The following is a 21,061-nucleotide window of genomic DNA, read 5'->3' on the forward strand; positions in this document are numbered from 1 at the left end:
AGGGCACTTCCCAAATATTAAAATAACGGAATTCCCTGGTGGTCCAGTGGTTAGGACTCCACACTCTCACTGCGAAGGGCCTGGGTTTAATCCCTGGTCAGGGAACTAAGATCCCACAGTGCAACAATAATAATAGTTAACATTTCTGGAGGCCTTACGATTAGCCAGAAAATACTGTGCTAATTGTTTTAGATCTCTAAATCATTTACCCGCCCCCGCAACAGTCCTATAAAAGTGGAAATAATATTATCCCCATATCATCCTCCCCGATAGATCAGCTTTAAATGAGAGAGTTAGCCAATTAGAATTGAACTGGCTAAGGACTTCCCTGGTGGCGCAGTGGTTAAGAATCCACCTGCCAATGCAGGGGACACGGGTTCGAGCCCTGGTCGGGAAGATTCCACATGCTGCGGAGCAACTAAGCCCATGTGCCACAAATACTGAGCCTGCGCTTTAGAGCCCGTGCACCACAACTACTGAGCCCGTGAGCCAAAACTACTGAGCCTGCGCGCCTAGAGCCCATGCTCCGCAACAAAGAGAAGCCACCGCACTGCAACGAAGAGTAACCCCCGCTTGCCACAAATAGAGATAGCCCGCACGCAGCAACAAAGACCCAACGCAGCCAAAAATAAATAAATAAATAAATTTTAAAAAAGAATTGGACTGGCTAGGTATTCCCAGTGCCTTTTAACTGAGCCGTGTGAAAAGGTGAGGTTCATAATAGTTCTTTAAGGAATAGTTGAGGGTTGAAGAATTAACTCGAGGTACTGGAGATAAAAGGGTTTTTGTTTGTTTGTTTGTTTTTATACTAAGATTTGCCTGTGGCAGATTAGCATGATAGGGCTTCAGCCTCAGCTTCCAAAGCACTTAGCATATCTCACAATACCTGGCTGAGTGTTCTGAAGAAGGACAATAACAAAATGACCCAACAGTATGGAATCAGCACTGTTACCAAATTATCTTTTCTGCAGTATTTTACCCTTAAATGTTTTGTTGAATCTTTACCAGGATAATCTCATTTAAAACAACCTTAAAATTTACAAAGTTCACCTCTTCCATGAAAACCTGTGATCTAGAGCCCATCCGAACATTTTTGAGAAGATGGAATGATTCAGATCAAGGGACTTTGCAAACAACTTTTGTCATTAATGTTTATTTCAATTAAATAAATGTGAATTCAGAATTAATGGAAGATAAAACCTCAAAGTATTTGGCAAAACAAATGCTATTACGAGTTTGATTAAAATGTTTGTGGTACCTGTGCTTGAATTACAGACGTCCACAAAATTAAAAGCACATTCTGAAGAAAATCAAATTCTGATAAATTCTGTTTGTAAAAATTCAGCGGTACAGTCCCCCCAGGGGAGAAGTAATTTGCCTTGTTACCATCAGTTAAAAATCAAATGAGCATATTTTCCTCTTTTAATTGTGACTGTCACAGCACTGTAGAACATGTACAAACCTAAACCCTTTTGATCAGAGTAAACTAAACAAGACGCTGGTATTTAACAGGGCATACAGATCATGTAGTATAAAACATTTTCTTTTGAAAATAAAAATTTTATAATCTGTTTCAAAAATATCAAACAATTGAAAAATATATCGACTGCAACAAAATTTCCAAACAGAAGTTCAAAAATCTTGGCAAAGCCATACATATAACATCAAATAAAATCTAGCTTCACTTACCAACTAAAACACTCATTAAAAATAATGATTTCTGTATGTCTAAACTGAGTGTAACACTTGGACATTTCAATAGAAATTGCTGTTCTGTCATACACTATTAAAGTCTGTTCTCTAATTTGAAGAAATTTCAATTATAAGGCAAAGGAAGACTAAAAATAGAAACAGTGCATCTTAAAGTTTTTCAGAGACCTACATATAAGTAATTTCCAAACACATAATTTTTATATGCTTATGGTTTGGAACAAATTTTCCCTGAGCACTCTTTCTGCTTGGTTAGAAAATTAAGACATGATCTATAGAATAGAATTTGATTTTGATTTTTCTTAAATATATGCAATTTTTCATCCATCAAATGTATTTGGGAATATTTCCTTCTAGACATCTCTAAAGTAATAACTAATTATAACTGTTTTAAGGGGCTATTCGAATGGCTATAGAAATATGGTTGAGTTTTAGTGCCCTGAGAACTGTACAGAGGGTGTCTCATACAACTGAAATGATTTACTAGCTTTAAAGTTATCAACGGTTATTTTAACAAATTCAGAATGGTACTAGCTTCACAGAAGAAAGAGGTAATAATCAGTAATTCCAGCTCAGATGACCAATAATAACTACTAAAAACTAAAAAAAAACAAACCAACAACAAAAAAACACAACTAAAAAAAAAAAAGAGTTGGATTAACATTGTGCTTTCTATGGAATAATGCTGAAAAAAATTAAGGCTTCTGCCCAACACAGGAATACTTCATCTTGAAAATTTATTTAATGCAGTCTTGAGATCTGTAACTCCTTAATAGTCATGCAAACTTAAAATTAGCATCACTGGAAATTTCATCACACAAATTGCAGTTCTCAGTGCTATCCCAAGATCTACAGCCCAAAAGACATACTATAATTAGTGCACATGTACCATACCACTACCAGCTGTGTTCCCCTAATTTTTAAGGTCTTAAAAAACTCTTAGCTACTTGAGAGTTTAGACCTCTTCTCTTTCAAATAAATAAAGGATAACAAATACTAGGAGCCTTAACTATGCAAATTTGTAAATACTAATTTTCTACATAGCCTAGCATCACACCAAAGGAAAATTAGGTTTAAGAAGTTTCATATTTACAATTAGATTTCATAAGACCTAACTATATATTTCCCTTAGCACTACGATTTATGTGGCTTGCAAGAATAATTAATAAATAACTTAAAACATTTAGAAGTCATCGTTCTGAAGACCTTCAAGAAGTGATGAGCAATTTCAAATGTCCAGAGGTGAGTCTTCTGTCTTCTTAGTAATATTTTAAGGTGCTTTACGCAGGCCGACCTTGACCAAAACGACTTTTAGACCTAGATTTTTTAAACAGAAAAGAAGGTCAGAGGTGCTTCTAAAACAATAAGTTGCCACTGCTTTAGGTCATGTTTGCTTGACAGTGTCAAAGTTTAATGAAACTTCATGTAGCTCCATAATCCATTTTCAAAAATTCTTGGAGATGTGTTTTGGAATTCAGATATTTTTTAATTTGGGGGAAATAATATGTACATATATTGTATATCATGAATCTGGAGCAGTGCCCCACAACCAAACACATTAATACTTCTTCAGTGAAACAAATGAGCATTTACATTAAGTGGGATAAATAAAAACTATAAATAGTACCACAGTAGCTCAGGTCAGGCTTGAGTTGCCACAAATGTATGAAAAAAGCTTTTGGCTTTCTGAGCTTTCTGGATTTCAGAATTGCAGATAAGGCATTTGGATCTGTAGTATTAATAATCAAATCTCAGTTACTGTTAATCTTTCAAAGAAAATCTGTGCTGTAAAATGACACAGAACATACAAATTAGATTTTATTAAGAGAGATAGAACAAGAAACAAGAAAGGTTTCAATGATTTATATAAAGTAGTAATATATTATCTACAAATAGTATAAAAATTCTGCTAATTCACACTATAGCTTACATTTTTATCACAGTTGGATCAGAACGGAGCTGACTCAATAAACAAAAAACTTTAAAAAAAGTATACTTTCATTAAATTTTGTGATCATGACCTTTTAAAGTCTTAACTTTTAAGTTAAAATCTGGTTCTAATTAATGTCTTGATGATCAAATCCCTGAAACAAAATAAAACCAAACTCAAATTATGTGCTTCTAGTGTTCATATGATTTTTCCAAAAAAAAAAAAAAAATCACTTCAAAGCTAGTGGCATTCTGAATTCATTTATGCTGATTCACCTTGTGTTTTTCTCTGAGCTGCTTTGCCGTGCATTGACTGGCACTGAGGCCTTGATTTGTGCTTCAAGCCTGGAATAAATACCTCCTGCAAACTGCAGAGTAAAGGAGAAAAATTAAGTTATTATCGTTAAGGAACCAGTAGAAGCTCTGCTTTATTGAAATGGCATTACTTGTTAACTTAGAAGTAATTTTATTTTGATTTTTTAAATTCAGGCTCTGAGTTACAATTTATTTTTATTATTTTATATAAGTAAAATTCACCCATTTTAGTGCACTGTTCTGAGTTTTGACAAGTGCATACAGTTGTGTAACCACTCATAATGGAGACATAAAACAGTTCAAACACCCCAAGAAAATCCCCTTGTGCCCCTTTTAAGTCCAACGATTTGACACTACCCATTCCTGGCAACCACTGACTTGTTTTATGTCCCTATACTTTTGCATTTCCCAGAACATTATATAAATAGAATCATACAGTCTGTAGCCTTTTGAATCTGGCTCCCTTTGCTTAGCATAATGTGTAGGATATTCATCTATGTTGCAACATGTATCAATAGCTCATTCTTTTTATCTATTCTACAGTCTTACTCATTTATCATGTAAAGAACATTTGGGTTGTTTCTAGCTCTTGGCAATTCTAAATAAAGCCACTGTAAAGATATGTGTGAAATGATCTGTATGGTGAGTAAACATTTAATGCTATAAGAAACAGCTAAACTGTTTTCCCAAGTAGCCATTCCCTTTTGCATCCTTACTAGCTATATACGAGAGTTCCAGTTGCTCTATATTCTTGCCAGCATATTTAAAAAACTTTTTTAGCTGCAGAGCAACTAAGCCCGTGTGCCACAACTACTGAGCCTGCCTGTGCTCTAGAGCCCTCAAGTCACAACTACTGAAGCCTGCACGCCTAGAGCCCATGCGCTCCACACAAGAGAAACCACCGCAATGAGAAGCCCACACACCACAACGAAGAAGAGCCCCCGCACGACACAAATAGAGAAAGCCCGCGCGCAGCAACGAAGACCCAATGCAGCCAAAACAAAACAAAACAAAACAAAACTTTTCTAGGCATTCTAGTGGGTGTATAGTGGTATCTTGTTGAGGTGTTAATTTACATTTCCCTAATGACTAATGTTGTTGCATCTTTTCCTGTGCTTATTTGCCACCTATATCCCTTCTTTCTGAAGTGTATGATTAATCTTTTGCCCACTTATTGTCACTGGATTGTTTATTTTATTATTGAGTTTTGAGAATTCTTTATATATTTTGGATACAAATCCTTTACCAGATAAATATTTTACACATATATTCTCATAGTTTATGGCTTGTCTTTTCGTTCTCTTAATAATGTCTTTCAAAAATAAGCTTTAAATTTTGATGAAGTCCAATTTGCCAATTTTTTCCTTTTATGGATAATGCTTTTGGTGTGGTAGCTAAGAAATACTTGCCTAACCCATGGTGATAAAGATTTTTTTCCTGTGTTTTCTTCTTGTAGGGCAGTAAATTTTTAAATAAAAGAATTAGGGGCAAGTGTAACTGTGAATACATAATACTGGTACTAATGATGATACATAATGTTATGACTAACATGTAATTCCGTAAGAGTACAGGTATTTCTTGTGATCATTTTCAGCAAGATAACATCTTATTTTAAAGATAATGTCTAAGCACTGCATGCAGAGTTGATGAAAATTAGCAACTTCCAGGGGGTCACCCTCTGGACAGTCTGCAGTGCAGAGTTAATCTGCTCTTGGTTGGACATTACACTTTCAGTAACAACGTACTTTACTATGTGTGTTATAGAGAGGACCTATGGACTGTAAGAGGTGGTGAAAAACTTACGTGAACAAACAGGCTAACTGGTACAGAATATAAAAAGACATAAAAGGGCTTCCCTGGTGGCGCAGTGGTTGAGAATCTGCCTGCCAATGCAGGGGACACGGGTTCGAGCCCTGGTCTGGGAAGATCCCACATGCCGCGGAGCAACTAGGCCCGTGAGCCACAATTACTGAGCCTGCGCGTCTGGAGCCTGTGCTCCGCAACAAGAGAGGCCGCGATAGTGAGAGGCCCGCGCACCGCGATGAAGAGTGGCCCCCGCTTGCTGCAACTAGAGAAAGCCCTCGCACAGAAATGAAGACCCAACACAGCCATAAATAAATAAATTAAAAAAATAAAAAATTAAAAAAAGGAAAAAAAATTTTTTAAAAAGACATAAAAAATTTATTCTTTTAAAATTATAAAGCATCTTTATACTTATGATGAAAATAAAGTAGGAAGGCATATCCAAGCAAGCACAGTACACGAGTAAATAATTCTTACTTCTTTTGCTTCCTTTGACTTGACTCGGTCCAGATCACCCAATCTCATCTTTATTAGGTGCCCTGTAATTTCAGACATCCGCCGTTGATCTGAAGGTAAAAATTAATAAACCTTACTTTTTATGAGGATGTTTTATTACTTTTATTTCTTAAAGAAGATTGCAATCATCAAGAGTTTATGAAAATATCATTGGATATTATTTATAGACACATACACCTATTTATCTTTGAAGTATTTTAGGCTGCAAGTGGCAAAATGGCTCATATACAGATAACTGTGCAGCTTTTAACATTACTGTAAGTCAGCCTAAGACATATTCAGCCTTCTTGAGAGTGGAAGTAGTGGGTGAAAGTCAGTCTGAGAGGTCTCAAAATGACAGATACATAAAACAACATATTATCTACTGGGATTGTCTAGTAATGAAACTCTGGTTGATGCCTAAGGGAATGTGCTAATTCTGGGCCTTATTCCAGTTGGAATCTTTAAAGCTATTCAGCATACTTCATAAAATAAAAGATTCCTGTCATTGCTATTTAGACCTAATTTGTACATTACACAAATAATAAAACTTACCATCTTCTCTTTGCGCATCTTGGTTGAATCTCAAGGATCTTGTGGCATCCCACTTATTCTTCTGCATACTCACACTATTGAAAAAATTAAACAAAAATCAGCACTGATGCTTTTACAGTGAACATCTGACTGGATTAAGGAGCAATACTCACATGAAAGGAGACACATCTCTAGAAGTTGACTAAAAAAAAGTAGACAACATTAAGGCCCAATTAGAACATATTTACTGATTAGCGTTATAGGTAATACAAAAAGAGTTTACATTTATTGGGTGAAAGATACTGTACCAAGAGCGTTACAAGCATTCTTTCACTGAAGCCTTGCAACTACCATGTGAGATAGGTGCTACTATTATCTCTATAATAAACAGCTTCAGAGAAGTTAAGAAACTTGTCCACAGAGAAACAGACCTAGAATTTGAACCCAGTTTTATTTGTCTGACCTGGAAGCCCCCCACCTCTATGCAATCTTTTAGAATTCACTCATTCTGTGCCTCTGGTCCTTAACATGGAGATGAACGTACAACCCGTCCAACATATATTGTGTGGAACTTGTTTGAACTCCAGCTTTTCACACATTTTTAGAATCTATAGTTTCTCTTTTAGCCAACTGTAGTTATACTGTTCTCTTATTCCTACCTGGCTTTTTACTCCTTCCTTTGAAGGCATGGGGAAATAAGAATAATTTTAAAAGGTCATAAAATATTTATTTTAAAAATTTAAAGCCTACTTATTTTTTGAGTACGTAATACTGGTTCAAAATTCAAGAAGTACAAACAGCACATACAGTAGAAAGCCTCTGTCCCCCAGACATTCAGTTCCCTTCCTTAGAGGCAAATAATTTTATCAATTTCTTGTATAGCTTTCCACAGATATTTTATGGATATACAAGAAAATTCATATATATTCCTTCATCTATTCTACACAAATGGTAGCATAATATGCCACTATACATACTGCTCTGCACTTTTCCTTTTTTCTTTTTTTTTTAATTGAAGTATAGTTACTTTACAATGTTGTATTAGTTTCTGGTGTAAAGTGATTCAGTTTTATTTATATATATATATATATATATATATATATATATATATATATATATATATATGTTCTTTTTCACATTCTTTTCCATCATAGTTTATTACAAGACATTGAATATAATTCCCTGTGCTATACAGTAGGACCTTGTTGTTTATCTATTTTATATATAGTAGTAGTTTGTATATGCTAATCCCAAACCCCTAATTTCTCTCTCCCAAACTCACTTTCCTTTTTTCATGTGTCAATATACCTTAGAGATCTTTAATCTCGGTCTTTATAGTGATTCTTCACTCATTTTTACACTGCTAGCATTCCACTGTGACACTCATTACTCTTCTTTTTCGAATTTTTCCTGGCTGTACCTGCTTATTTCTCAATATGAACTTTAGAATAGTAATAGATAATTTAGTGTTACCTTCTCCAATGCCTTTTCTTTCTTCTGACCACAGGGTGAAGACATCTGCTTTTTTGGTTGTTTAGTGAATTTCTTTGGCTTCTCCTTTTTCCCTGATAACAGAAGGTCAATGTTATGAGCATAAGTCCCATATACTTTTCCCATGCACTTGTCACATTCAAACAATAAAACCACTGAAAAATAAAACATTGTTTTTAAAAACTAACAAATTACCTTGGGATAAAAAGTAAATATATGGAGAAATCAAACTAAAAGTGCTTTACAGAGGTTCATTTTAATTACTTTTCTTCTTTCTACTTGGTAAAAATCTTTGCAGAAAAAATGAGGGCAATGAATTCCAAGTGCCAGTGAAATTAAATACAGAAAAATGTTGGGGAAATTTTCCATATTTCTTTCTCTGAATCTAATTTGACAGTGGAGTCACACCTCCTAATTCCAAATTTTTTATATAAAAAATAACTATAACCCAGAAAAACACAATCTGAGAATGGGAGGAGAGAAGAGCTCACAAAAAATCTTTAAAATGTCTTTTGTTCATGCAGGAGGTGGGCTATGAAGGTAAAAATGGAGGTAGAACATAAATGATCTTGTGAAGAACCAGATCTGGGACAAAGTATATTTGAAACTAAGGCATTCCTGCAGTCAGTATTCTGCTTTACTCTGGCTGACAGTTTAGTGGAGAAAGGAGAGAGGCAAAAAAGAGGGAGGGGAAAGAAATATTTCTCTAAAAACAATGTTTGAAGGTTAAGAATAGCACATTAGATCATTGTTTCCCAAATGTCAATTATTTGTACACCACCTTCACACTTTTTGCTCTATCTTAAAAGGGAAACTTTATCACTACCATAAATGAAAAACCTGTAAAATGTGCTACATAGAAGATAATTTTGAAGATAACAGAATAAAGACAACACAACATCAATAATCTGGATAGATTTATTTGCCTGCTGGCAAACCCTGAGCCCCTGACGTGTCTCTTTGTTAAAGTGGGAGATTTAAGTTATAAAATTTCTAAAAGCCATGATAGGGTGGGACATATGATAATGGCAGTGTGAAAAGGTTGGACAATTCCTTCCCTAAAAACAGAACAAAAATATTATAAACAACCATCTGCAGGTACTGGGGAATAGTCAAAGGAAGATAGAAAGTTCAATGTTTACGTTTGAAAGATGCACGAGCTAAGAACTGTGAGTTTGTGGCTTTCTTGTCTGAGGGCACCTCCCCACCTCCCCAGTTCAGGGAGGAAAATTACAGCCTTGAGTTCTAGGGAGAAGATGATAAAGTTCGAAGCAACAGAGAAGCTGGAATTTTTTTTTTTGGCCGTGCCACGTGGCTTGTGGGATCTTAGTTCCCTGACCAGGGATTGAACCCATGCTCCCTGCAGTGGAAGCGTGGAGTCCTAACCACTGGACTGCCAGGGAATCCCCAAGAAGCTGGAAATTTAAAGGGGAAAATATGGAAGGAAGAAAGAGACTTGAGGTCTAAAATGTGAGTATAAACTACGCCCAAATTTCTAGCTGAGTGTTAAACTCTGCAGGTATATGGGAGACCCGAGGAAGCCCAGCTAAAAAGGCAAGCAGAAACTAGGGTGGGGTGTTGATCCTTGCAAGACAGAACTGTTCTTTGTGAGATGTGGGAGTTTCTTGTGCCTTCTGACTGAATGATTTCCCCGAACTGCCTTTAGCTTGAGCTTCTAAGAGTCTTATAGGCTTGAGGTATCAGAGGTCAGACTTGGGAACTGGGAAAAGAAGTAGGAATCTAGGAGGGAACCCAAAAAGCAAGGAAACCACTAAGCAGGTGAGCCCCCAAATCTGAATATAAATTCTGTCCAAATCCTTGGCTGACTACTAAATTACACAGGCTGGTGTGGCCCCTGGCGGGGGGCAGGCTAACGTAGTAGCAGTCAGCAGCCAAAAAACCTATGAAAAACACCATCCACTGCATACCAGCCAGGAGACGGATTTTGCAGTTTGGCTCCGGCAGGTTAATTGCTTACTAGAACAAAAATCCCAACAATCCTCAGAAGAACAAAAGAGATTTCAGAGTTGCACAAAGATAATGTACGATGTCCAGTTTTCACTGAAAAGTTATGAGATAAAGAAAGTGAAAAGAAAAGAAACAGAAAACACTCAGAAAAGAAACAGTCAATAGCAACTGATTTTGAGAGGGCCAGCATGTTGGACTTAGGAGACAATAACTTCAAAGCAACTATTATAAATATGTTCAAAGGAAAAATGGTAGTATTGAGTAAGCACATAGAGAATCTCAACAGAGAAACATAAAGTATGAAAGAACCAGGGGGAAATTCTAGAGCTGAAAGGCACAATAATTGAAATGAAAAAATGTACCAGATGGGCTCAAAAGAAAATGTGAAATGGCAGAAAAATGAATCAGTGAATGTGAAGTTATCAAAAGGTCATAGGTGTACTGGAGCTCCAGAAAACGACTGAGAGAAAGCGGCAAAAAACATAAAGAAATAACGATTGTAAGATAACATTAATTTACAGATTCAAGAAGGTCAACAAATCCCAAGTAAGATAAACACAAAGAAAGTCACATCTAGGCATATCATAGTTAAGCTTCTAAAAGTTAAAGATAAAAAGAAAATCTGTAAAGCAGCATGATTAAAAGTGCACATTACATACAGAGGGGAACAATTTTATCACAATGACTGACTTCTCATCAGAAACAGTGGAGGCCAGAAGACACTGAAATGACATATATTTATTTTTTAACTCTGGCCAATATTATGTTTAATGGTTAAACACTAAAGGCATTATCATTGAATAAAGAACAAGACAAGAATGAAAACTACCACCACTGGAAATTTTAGCCTCTGTAAAAAACAAGGAAAAAGAATGAGATATATGAGACCAATTTTATCAAAATGACTGACTTCTCATCAGAAACAATCAAGGCCAGAAGACATTGAAACGTCATTTAAAGTGCTAAAAGAAAAAACAGTTATTAACAAAGAATTACATATCAAGAAAACTGTACTTCAAAAACAAAAGCAGGGACTTCCCTGGTGGCGCAGTGGTTAAGAATCCGCCTGCCAGTGCAGGGGACACGGGTTCGAGCCCTGGTCCGGGAAGATCCCACATGCCGCGGAGCAGCTAAGCCTGTGCGCCACAACCACTGAGCCTGCGCTATAGAGCCCGTGAGCCACAACTACTGAGCCTGCGTGCCACAACTACTGAAGCCCGCGTGCCTAGAGCCCGTGCTCTGCAACAAGAGAAGCCGCCGCAATGAGAAGCCCATGCACCGCAACGAAGAGCAGTCCCCGCTCGCCGCAACTAGAGAAAGCCCGCGTGCAGCAACGAAGACCCAACGCAGCCAAAAATAAATAAATAAATAAATTAAAAAAAAAAAAAACCAAAAGCAAGGGGCTTCCCTGGTGGCGCAGTGGTTGAGAATCTGCCTGCCAATGCAGGGGACACGGGTTCGAGCCCTGGTCCAGGAAGATCCCATATGCCGCGGAGCAACTAAGCCCATGTGCCACAACTACTGACCCTGTGCTCTAGAGCCCGGGAGCCACAACTACTGAGGCCGCGTACTGCAACTACTGAAGCCCATGCGCCTAGAGGCCATGCTCTGCAAGAGAGAAGCCACCACAATGAGAAGCCCGTGCACCACAAAGAAGAGTAGCCCCTGCTCACCACAATTACAGAAAGCCCGTGAGCAGCAACGAAGACCCAACATAGCCAAAAATAAATTAATAAAATTAATAAAATTTTTTTTTAGACAATGATATGGATGTTCTCCTTTATTCTGTTAATATGGTGAAATGTATTTCCAAATGTAAAACCAAATTTGCATTCCTGATATAAACATTACTTGGTCAATTACTTGATATATTAACCTTTTTTTTTTTTTACTGGATTTTATTTGTTAATATTTAAAAGGTTTTTTTTTGATGATCATATGATTTTTATTCTTCAATTTGTTAATATGGTGTATCACATTGATTGATTTGCATATATTGAAGAATCCTTGCAACCCTGGGATAAATCCCAGTTGATCACAGTGTATGATCCTTTTAACGTGTTGTTCGATTCTGCTTGCTAGTATTTTGTTGAGGATTTTTGCATCTATATTCATCAGTAATATTGGTCTGTAATTTCCTTTTTTTGTAGTATCTTTGTCTGGTTTTGGTATCAGGGTGCTGGTGGCCTCGTAGAACGAGCTTGGGAGTGTTCCTTCCTCTGCAATTGTTTGGAAGAGTTTGAGAAGGATGGGTGTTAGCTCTTCTCTAAATGTTTGATAGAATTCACCTGTGAAGCCATCTGGTCCTGGACTTTTGTTTGTTGGAAGATTTTTAATCACAGTTTCACTTTCATTACTTGTGATTGGTCTGTTCATATTTTCTATTTCTTCCTGGTTCAGTCTTGGAAGGTTATACCTTTCTAAGAATTTGTCCATTTCTTCCAGGTTGTCCATTTTATTGGCATAGAGCTGCTGGTAGTAATCTCTTATGATCCTTTGTATTTCTGCGGTGTCAGTTGTGATTTCTCCTTTTTCATTTCTAATTTTATTGATCTGAGTCCTCTCCCTCTTTTTCTTGATGAGTCTGGCTAATGGTTTATCAATTTTGTTTGTCTTCTCAAAGAACCAGCTTTTAGTTTTATTGATCTTTGCTATTGTTTTCTTTGTCTCTATTTCATTTACTTCTGCTCTGATCTTTACGATTTCTTTCCTTCTGCTAACTTTAGGTTTTGTTTGTTCTTCTTGCTCTAGTTCCTTTAGGTGTAAGGTTAGATTGTTTATTTGCGATTTTTCTTGTTTCTTGAGGTAGGCTTGTATTGCTATAAACTTCTTAGAACTGCATCCCATAGGTTTTGGATCGTCGTGTTTTCATTGTCATTTGTCTCTAGGTATTTTCTGATTTCCTCTTTGATTTCTTCAGTGATCTCTTGGTTATTTAGTAATGTATTGTTTAGCCTCCATGTGTTTGTGTTTTTAACGTTTTTTTCTGTGTAATTGTTTTCTAATCTCATAGCATTGTGGTCAGAAAAGATGCTTGATATGATTTCAATTTTCTTAAATTTACTGAGGCTTGATTTGTGACCCAAGATGTGATCTATCGTGGAGAATGTTCCATGTGCACTTGAGAAGAAAGTGTAATCTGCAGTTTTTGGATGGAATGTCCTATAAATATCAATTAAATCTATCTGGTCTTTTGTGTCATTTAAAGCTTGTGTTTCCTTAGTAATTTTCTGTTTGGATGATCTGTCCAATGGTGTAAATGAGGTGTTAAAGTCCCTCACTATTGTTGTGTTACTGTCGATTTCCTCTTTTATAGCTGTTAGCAGTTGCCTTATGTATTGAGCTGCTCCTACGTTGGGTGCATATATATTTATAATTGTTATGTCTTCTTCTTGGATTGATCCCTTGATCATTATGTAGTGTCCTTCCTTGTCTCTTGTAACATTCTTTATTTTAAAGTCTATTTTATCTGATATGAGTGTTGCTACTCCAGCTTTCTTTTGATTTCCATTTGCATGGAATATCTTTTTCCATTCCCTCACTTTCAGTCTGTATGTGTCCCTAGGTCTGAAGTGGGTCTCTTGTAGACAGCATATATACAGGTCTTGTTTTTGTATCCATTCAGTGAGCCTGTGTCTTTTTGTTGGAGCATTCAATCCATTCAGGTTTAAGGTTAATTATCGATATGTATGTTCCTATTACCATTTTCTTAATTGTTTTGGGTTTGTTTTTGTAGGTCTTTTTTTTTCTCTTGTGTTTCCCACTTAGAGAAGTTCCTTTAGCATTTGTTGTGGGGCTGGTTTGGTGGTGCTGAATTCTCTTAGCTTTTGCTTGTCTGTAAAGCTTTTGATTTCTCCATTGAATCTGAATGAGATCCTTGCTGGGTAGAGTAATCTTGGTTGTAGGTTCTTCCCTTTCATCACTTTAAATATGTCATGCCACTGCCTTCTGGCTTGTAGAGTTTCTGCTGAGAAATCAGCTGTTAACCTTAGGGGAGTTCCCTTGTATGTTATTTGTCGTATTTCCCTTGCTGCTTTCAATAATTTTTCTTTGTCTTTAATTTTTGCCAATTTGATTACTATGTGTCTTGGCGTGTTTCTCCCTGGGTTTATCCTGTATCGTACTCTCTGCACTTCCTGGACTTGGGTGGCTATTTCCTTTCCCATGTTAGGGAAGTTTTCGACTATAATCTCTTCAAATATTTTCTCTGGTCCTTTCTCTCTCTCTTCTCCTTCTGGGACCCCTATAATGCGAATGTTGTTCCGTTTAATGTTGTCCCAGAGGTCTCTTAGGCTGTCTTCATTTCTTTTCATTCTTTTTTTTTTTTTTCTTTATTCTGTTCCACAGCAGTGAATTCCACCATTCTGTCTTCCAGGTCACTTATCCGTTCTTCTGCCTCAGTTATTCTGCTATTGATTCCTTCTAGTGTATTTTTCATTTCAGTTATTGTATTGTTCATCTCTGTTTGTTTGTTCTTTAATTCCTCTAGGTCTTTGTTAAACATTTCTTGCATCTTCTTGATCTTTGCCTCCACTCTTTTTCCAAGGTCCTGGATCATCTTCACTATCATTATTCTGAATTCTTTTTCTGGAAGGTTGCCTATCTCCACTTCATTTAGTTGTTTTTCTGGGGTTTTATCTTGTTCGTTCATCTGGTACATAGCCTTCTGCCTTTTCATCTTGTCTATCTTTCTGTGAATGTGGTTTTTGTTCCACAGGCTGCAGGATTGTAGTTCTTCTTGCTTCTGCTGTCTGCCCTCTCTAAATAAATTTATAAAAAAAAAACAAACAAAAGCAAGGGACTTCCCTAGTGGCACAGTGGTTAACACTCCATGCTCCCAATGCAGAGGGCCCTGATTCGATCCCTGATCAGGGAACTAGATCCCACATACATGCCTCAACTTAGAGTTCACATGCCACAACTAAGGAGCCCATGTGCCACAATTAAGAAGCCAGTGAGCTGCAACTAAGGAGCCCTCGAGACGCAACTATGTAGCCCGCCTGCCGCAACTAAGAGCCAGTGCAACCAAATAGATAAATGTTAAAAAAAAACACCACAAAAATAAAATAAAGACATTTTCAGATGAATAAAAATAAGAGGGCTTCCCTGGTGGCGCAGTGGTTGAGAGTCTGCCTGCCGATGCGGGGGACACGGGTTCGAGCCCTGGTCTGGGAGGATCCCACATGCCGCGGAGCAACTGGGCCCGTGAGCCACAACTACTGAGCCTGAGCGTCTGGAGCCTCTGCTCCGCAACAAGAGAGGCCGCGATAGTGACAGGCCCGCGCACCGCGATGAAGAGTGGCCCCCACTCGCCGCAACTGGAGGAAGCCCTCACACAGAAACGAAGACCCAACACAGCCAGAAATAAACATAATAAATAAATAATAAAAATTAAAAAAAAAAAAAAAAAAAAAAAAAATAAGAGAATTCACTAGTATACCTGCACTACAGGAAATAATGAAAGAAGTCTTTCAGAATGAAAGAAAATAACATCAGATGGTAACAAAGACACAGAGACAAATGATAAATATAAAAGACTAATTGTATATATTTTCTTTTATTCTTCTCTAAATGACATATAACTGTGTAAAGCAAAAATATACATTTATTTACATAAATGTATATGTATATCATGATATATGATATTTATATACACATATATATGACAATAATAGCACAAAGAAGGGGAAGAAAATGGAACTATATATTATTTTAAGGTTCTTCTATTTTACCTGGAATAATTCATATTACCTTTAAGTAGACTGTGATAGGTTAAAGAGGCATGTTGTAATCTTTAGAACAAATGCAAAGAATATAACTGGAAAGCAAATAAAATAATTTAAATAATATCCTAAAATTATTTTCTTAGCACAAAAAAAGCAGGAAAGGCTAAACAGAGAAGCAAAACATCTGAAAAAATTAGAAAATGAATAGTAAAATGGCAGACCTGATACAACCATATCAATAAACACATTAAATATAAATAGAATAAATGTTCCAGTCAAAATGCAGAGATTGGACTTCCCTGGTGGCGCAGTGGTTAAGAATCTGCCTGCCAATGCAGGGGACACAGGTTCCCTGGTCCGGGAAGATCCCACATGCTACAGAGCAAATAAGCCCATGTTCCACAACTACTGAGCCTGCGCTCTAGAGCCCACGAGCCACAACTACTGAAGTCCACGTGCCTAGAGCCCGTGCTCCGCAACAAGATAAGCCACCGCAATGAGAAGCCGCGTACTGCAACGAAGAGTAGCCCCCACTCGCCACAACTAGAGAAAGCCCGTGCACAGAAACGAAGACCCAACACAGCCAAAAATTTAAAAAAAAAAAAAAAAGCAGAGATTGTCAAACTAGATAAACAAGCAATTACCAACAATATGCTATCTACAAGATACACAATTTAAATTTTATTTATTCATTTATTTTTGGCTGTTTGGGTCTTTGTTGTTGCGTGTGTGGGCTTTCTCTAGTTGAGGCGAGTGGGGGCTACTCTTCGTTGTGGTGTGTGGTCTTCTCATGGTGGTGGCGTCTCTTGTTGCGGGGCACAGGCTGTAGGTGTGAGGGCTTCCGTAGTTGTGGCACGCAGGCTTCAGTAATTGTGGCACGCGGGCTTCAGTAGTTGTGCCTCGCGGGCTCAGTAGTTGTGGCGCATGGGCTTAGTTGCTCCGCGGCATGTGGGATCTTCCCGGACCAGGGCTTGAACCCGTGTCCCCTGCATTGGCAGGTGGATTCTTAACCACTGCGCCACCAGGGAAGTCCCCACACTTTAAATTTAAAAACATGAAGAAGTTCAAAATAAAAGGATAGAAAAAAGATATGTCATCCAAATGGTAAACAAAAAAAATCCAGAGTGATTATGTTAATATTAAACAAAACAGACTTTAAGACAAGCAGTTTTACTATAGACAAGGAGGGGTACATCATGATAAAAGAGTCAATACACTATAAATGTATATGTGCCTAATTACAAAGCTGTAACACATACACAAAGCAAAAACTGACAGACTTGAAAGGAAAAATACGTAAATTAACAAGCATAGCTTGAGATTTCAATACTACTCTCTTAGTAATTGATAGAACAAGTAGTCAGAATATGATTAGAGAAGACTTGTACCAGAAAATCAAACCAACTTGACCCTACATTTAAAGACTACTCCACCTATAACAGCAGAATTCACATTGTTTTCATGCACATCTGGAACATGTGTCAATAAAATTTAGAAGATGAAACCACAGAGTACATTTTCCGACCATGATGGAATTAAATTAGAAACCGACAATTGAAAAGTATCCAGAAAAATTTGAAAATATTTGGAAATTAAACACATTACTAAACAACACATGGGTCAAAGACAAAATCATAAGGGAAATTAGAAAATATTTCGTACTGAATATAAATGAAAAAAAGATATATCAAAATCTGTGAATACTTAAAAGCACTGCTTAGAGTGAACCTTGTAGCTTTAAATGCTTATACTAGAAAAGAAGTAAAAAACCAATGATTTAAGTTTCCACTTTAAGAAGCTAAAAAAAAGAGGAAATTAAGTCCCAAGTAATTACAAGGAAGGAAATAGTAAATATAAGAGTGAAAATCAATGGAATATAAAATAGACAAACTATAGAGAAAGTCAATGAAATCAAAAGCTGGTTCCTTGAAAAGATCAATAAAACTAATAAACCCCTAGCTAAACTGACCAAGAAAAAGAGATAAAACACAAATTATCAATATCAGGAATGAAAGAGGGACATCACTAGAGATCCTTCAGACAGAAAAGGATAATATGAAAATACCATAAGCAACTTTATGCCAATAAATTTGACAACTTGGATAAAATGGACACATTCCTTGAAAGAAATTATCAAAACATTCAAGAAGAAATAGAAAACCTGAATAGCACTATATTAATTAAAGACCTTAATTGATAATTAAAAAGCTTCCTATAAAGAAAACTTCAGGTCCAAATGAGTTTACTGCTGAATTTCACCACACTTTTAAGGGACAAAGAATACAAATACTACACAAATTCTTTCAGAAAAGAGAAGTGAACATTTTCCAACTCATTTTATGAGGTATTAACTTGATAACAAACTTGAAGAAGACATAACAAAAAAACTACAGACAAATATCCCTCATGAACACAAACAAAAAATCTTTAACAAAATACAAGCAAGTCCAATACAGTGACACGTAAAGAGAAAAACACCTCACGACCAAGTGGAGTTTACCTTGGAAGACTGATGTAACACTTGAAAAATCAATGTAATTCATCATATTGATATAATAATGGAGAAAAACTATATTATCATCTCAGGAGATGGAGAAAAAGCATTTGACAAAATTCAACACCCATTCATGTGGCAAACTAGAAATAGAAAGGAACCTCCTCAACCTGAGAAAGGACGTTTATGAGAAGCCAACAACTAACGTTACGTACTTAATGGTTAAAGATTGAGGGGACCTCCCTGGAGTCCCAGTGGTTAAGACTTCTCCTTCCAGTGCAGAGGGTGTGGGTTTGATCCCTGGTCGATGAGCTAAGATCCCACAAGCCTCGCGGCCAAAAAAACCAAAACATAAAACAGAAGCAATACTGTAACAAATTCAATAAAGACTTTAAAAATGGTCCACATCAAAAAAAAATCTTTACAAATATAAAGATTGAATGCTTTCCCCCTAAGATAAGGAACAAGGCAAGGATGTCTGTTCTCACCACTTCTATTCAACATCAGGTCCTAACCAACGCAAAAAGGCAAGACAAAGAGATAAAAGGCATACATACTGAAAGGAATCTAATAAGCAAAGAAAAATTAAGTCAATTTAGCAAGGTCATAGGATACAAAGTCAATATACAAAGACCAGCTGTATTTCAATATTACCATTAATGAACAATTGGAAAATTTTAAAAACCTACTTCCATTTATAAAAGCATAAGAAAATACTTAGGAACAAATTTAACAAAAGATGTTACGTTTGCATAGTGAAACTACAAAACATGATTGAGAGACATTAAAGAAGACTTAAATAAATGGAGAGACAGTCCGTGTTCATGGACTGGAAGACTTGCCATTGGGAAAAAAAAGAGCAACATACAGCTTCAACACAATTCCAATAAAAATTCCAGCAATATCTGTGTAGAAATATCCACACTCATTCTAAAATGTATAGGAAAAGCAAAGCACCTAGAAATACCAAAATAATCTAAGACAAGAGAACAGTTTTGGAGGACTCACACCACTAGATTTCAAGAGTCACTGAAAACTACAAAAATTAAGACAGTGTGACATTGATATACTGATGTAAAGACAGAAGAATCAATGGAAGAGAACAAAGTTCAGAAGTAGATCCATATGTAATGGTCAACTGATTCTTTAACAAAGGTGCTAAAGTAATCCAATGGGGAAAGAACAGTCTTTTCAACAAATGGTACTAGGACAACTGGCTATGCCTATGGAAAAAAAAGGAATCTTGACTCTTACCTCATACCACACACAAAAATTAACCTGGAAGGGATTGTATGCTTAAATATAAGAGCTAAAGTCATAGAACCTTTAAAAGAAAACATAGAAAATCTTTGTGACTTTGGGGTAGCCAAAGATTTCCTAGCTAGTAAAGCCTGAAACATAAAAGGAAAGCTAAAAAATCATAGTTCACAAAATTAAAAACTTTTGTTTTCAAAAGACAATGTTAATAAAAGTAAAAGGCAAGTCATAGACTAGGGAAAAATATCTGCAAAACATATGGACTTGTATCCACAAATATATAAAGAACTCTTACAATTCAATAAGGCAAGCAATTCAATTAAAAAAGATTTAAGGCAAAGATTTAAACAGACACTTCACAAAAAAGACATATAAATGACCAAGAAGCACATGAAAAGATGTGTAGAATTACACATGCACTAGAATGCCTAATATTAAAAAAAAACGACAATAATACCAAGTATTGGTACAAATGTGTAGTGACTGGAACTCTCATACATTGCTGGTGGGATGCAAAATGGTAGTCACTTTGCAAAACAGTTTGGCAGTTTCTTATAAAGTTAAACATACACTTAGCATGTGACCCAGCAATTCCACTCCTAGGTATCTACCCAAGAGAAATGAAAACATATGTCCACACAGACTTTTACGCAAATGTTCACAGCAGCATTATTCGTAACAGCCAAGAACTGAAAAGAACCCAAATGTCCATGAAATGGTGGATGGATGAACAGATTATGGTATATTTCTACAATGGAACACTACTCTGCAATAAAAAGGAACAAACTACTGATACACACAACAAATGGATGAATCTCAAAAACATCATACTAAGTGAAAGAAGCCAGACACAAAAGGCTATTCATGATTCCATTTATATGAGATCTTAGAAAAGGTAAACCACAGTGACAAAAAGCAGATTAGTGGTTGCCTGGGATTGGGAGTGGGGAAAGGGAACTGAGTGTAAAGGGTTAAAAGGAAACTTTCTGGAGTGATATTCTAGGTCTTGATTTTGGTGGTGGTTATATGACCATGCTTAAACTCATCAAAGTGTACACTTAAAAATGAATGAATTTTATTACATGTAAACTATACCTCAATCAACTGTGAAACACACACACACACACACACAACATAGTAGCATTTTCTCCTTCACTAATTAGTATTGAAAAATAATTGATAAATGACTAGTTTTTTCATTAGGGGAATTCAACATGTAAAGAAAAATTATATAAAACTTAGAAATAAGACAAAGGGAAGACTGCATGTACTTTAAGTGATATATTGGAGGACTGCTTACTTAATCCTCTAAGAGAATGTCCTTATGTTTGACTTTCCT

At 36.3% G+C, this 21,061-nt stretch overlaps 1 protein-coding gene across 3 annotated transcripts in view; it reads right to left on the bottom strand.

Moving 5' to 3' along the window:
- Positions 1 to 2,823: 2,823 nt before the first annotated feature.
- The window catches only part of SANBR (SANT and BTB domain regulator of CSR), a 65,754-nt gene continuing 47,516 nt past the window's right edge, over positions 2,824 to 21,061 (bottom strand). For all 3 annotated transcript variants that reach the window (XM_059942710.1, XM_059942711.1, XM_059942712.1), the window contains 6 exons: positions 8,260 to 8,351; positions 6,960 to 6,988; positions 6,808 to 6,881; positions 6,235 to 6,323; positions 3,916 to 4,007; positions 2,824 to 3,027 (listed from right to left, as the gene is read on the bottom strand). In XM_059942710.1, the coding sequence (XP_059798693.1) occupies positions 2,991 to 3,027; positions 3,916 to 4,007; positions 6,235 to 6,323; positions 6,808 to 6,881; positions 6,960 to 6,988; positions 8,260 to 8,351 (413 nt within the window). In that variant the 3' untranslated portion in view covers positions 2,824 to 2,990. The remainder of the gene's footprint in view (positions 3,028 to 3,915; positions 4,008 to 6,234; positions 6,324 to 6,807; positions 6,882 to 6,959; positions 6,989 to 8,259; positions 8,352 to 21,061) is intronic.

The sequence above is a fragment of the Balaenoptera ricei genome, chromosome 13, assembly GCF_028023285.1.
Source record: "Balaenoptera ricei isolate mBalRic1 chromosome 13, mBalRic1.hap2, whole genome shotgun sequence".
Taxonomy (NCBI): Eukaryota; Metazoa; Chordata; class Mammalia; order Artiodactyla; family Balaenopteridae; genus Balaenoptera; species Balaenoptera ricei.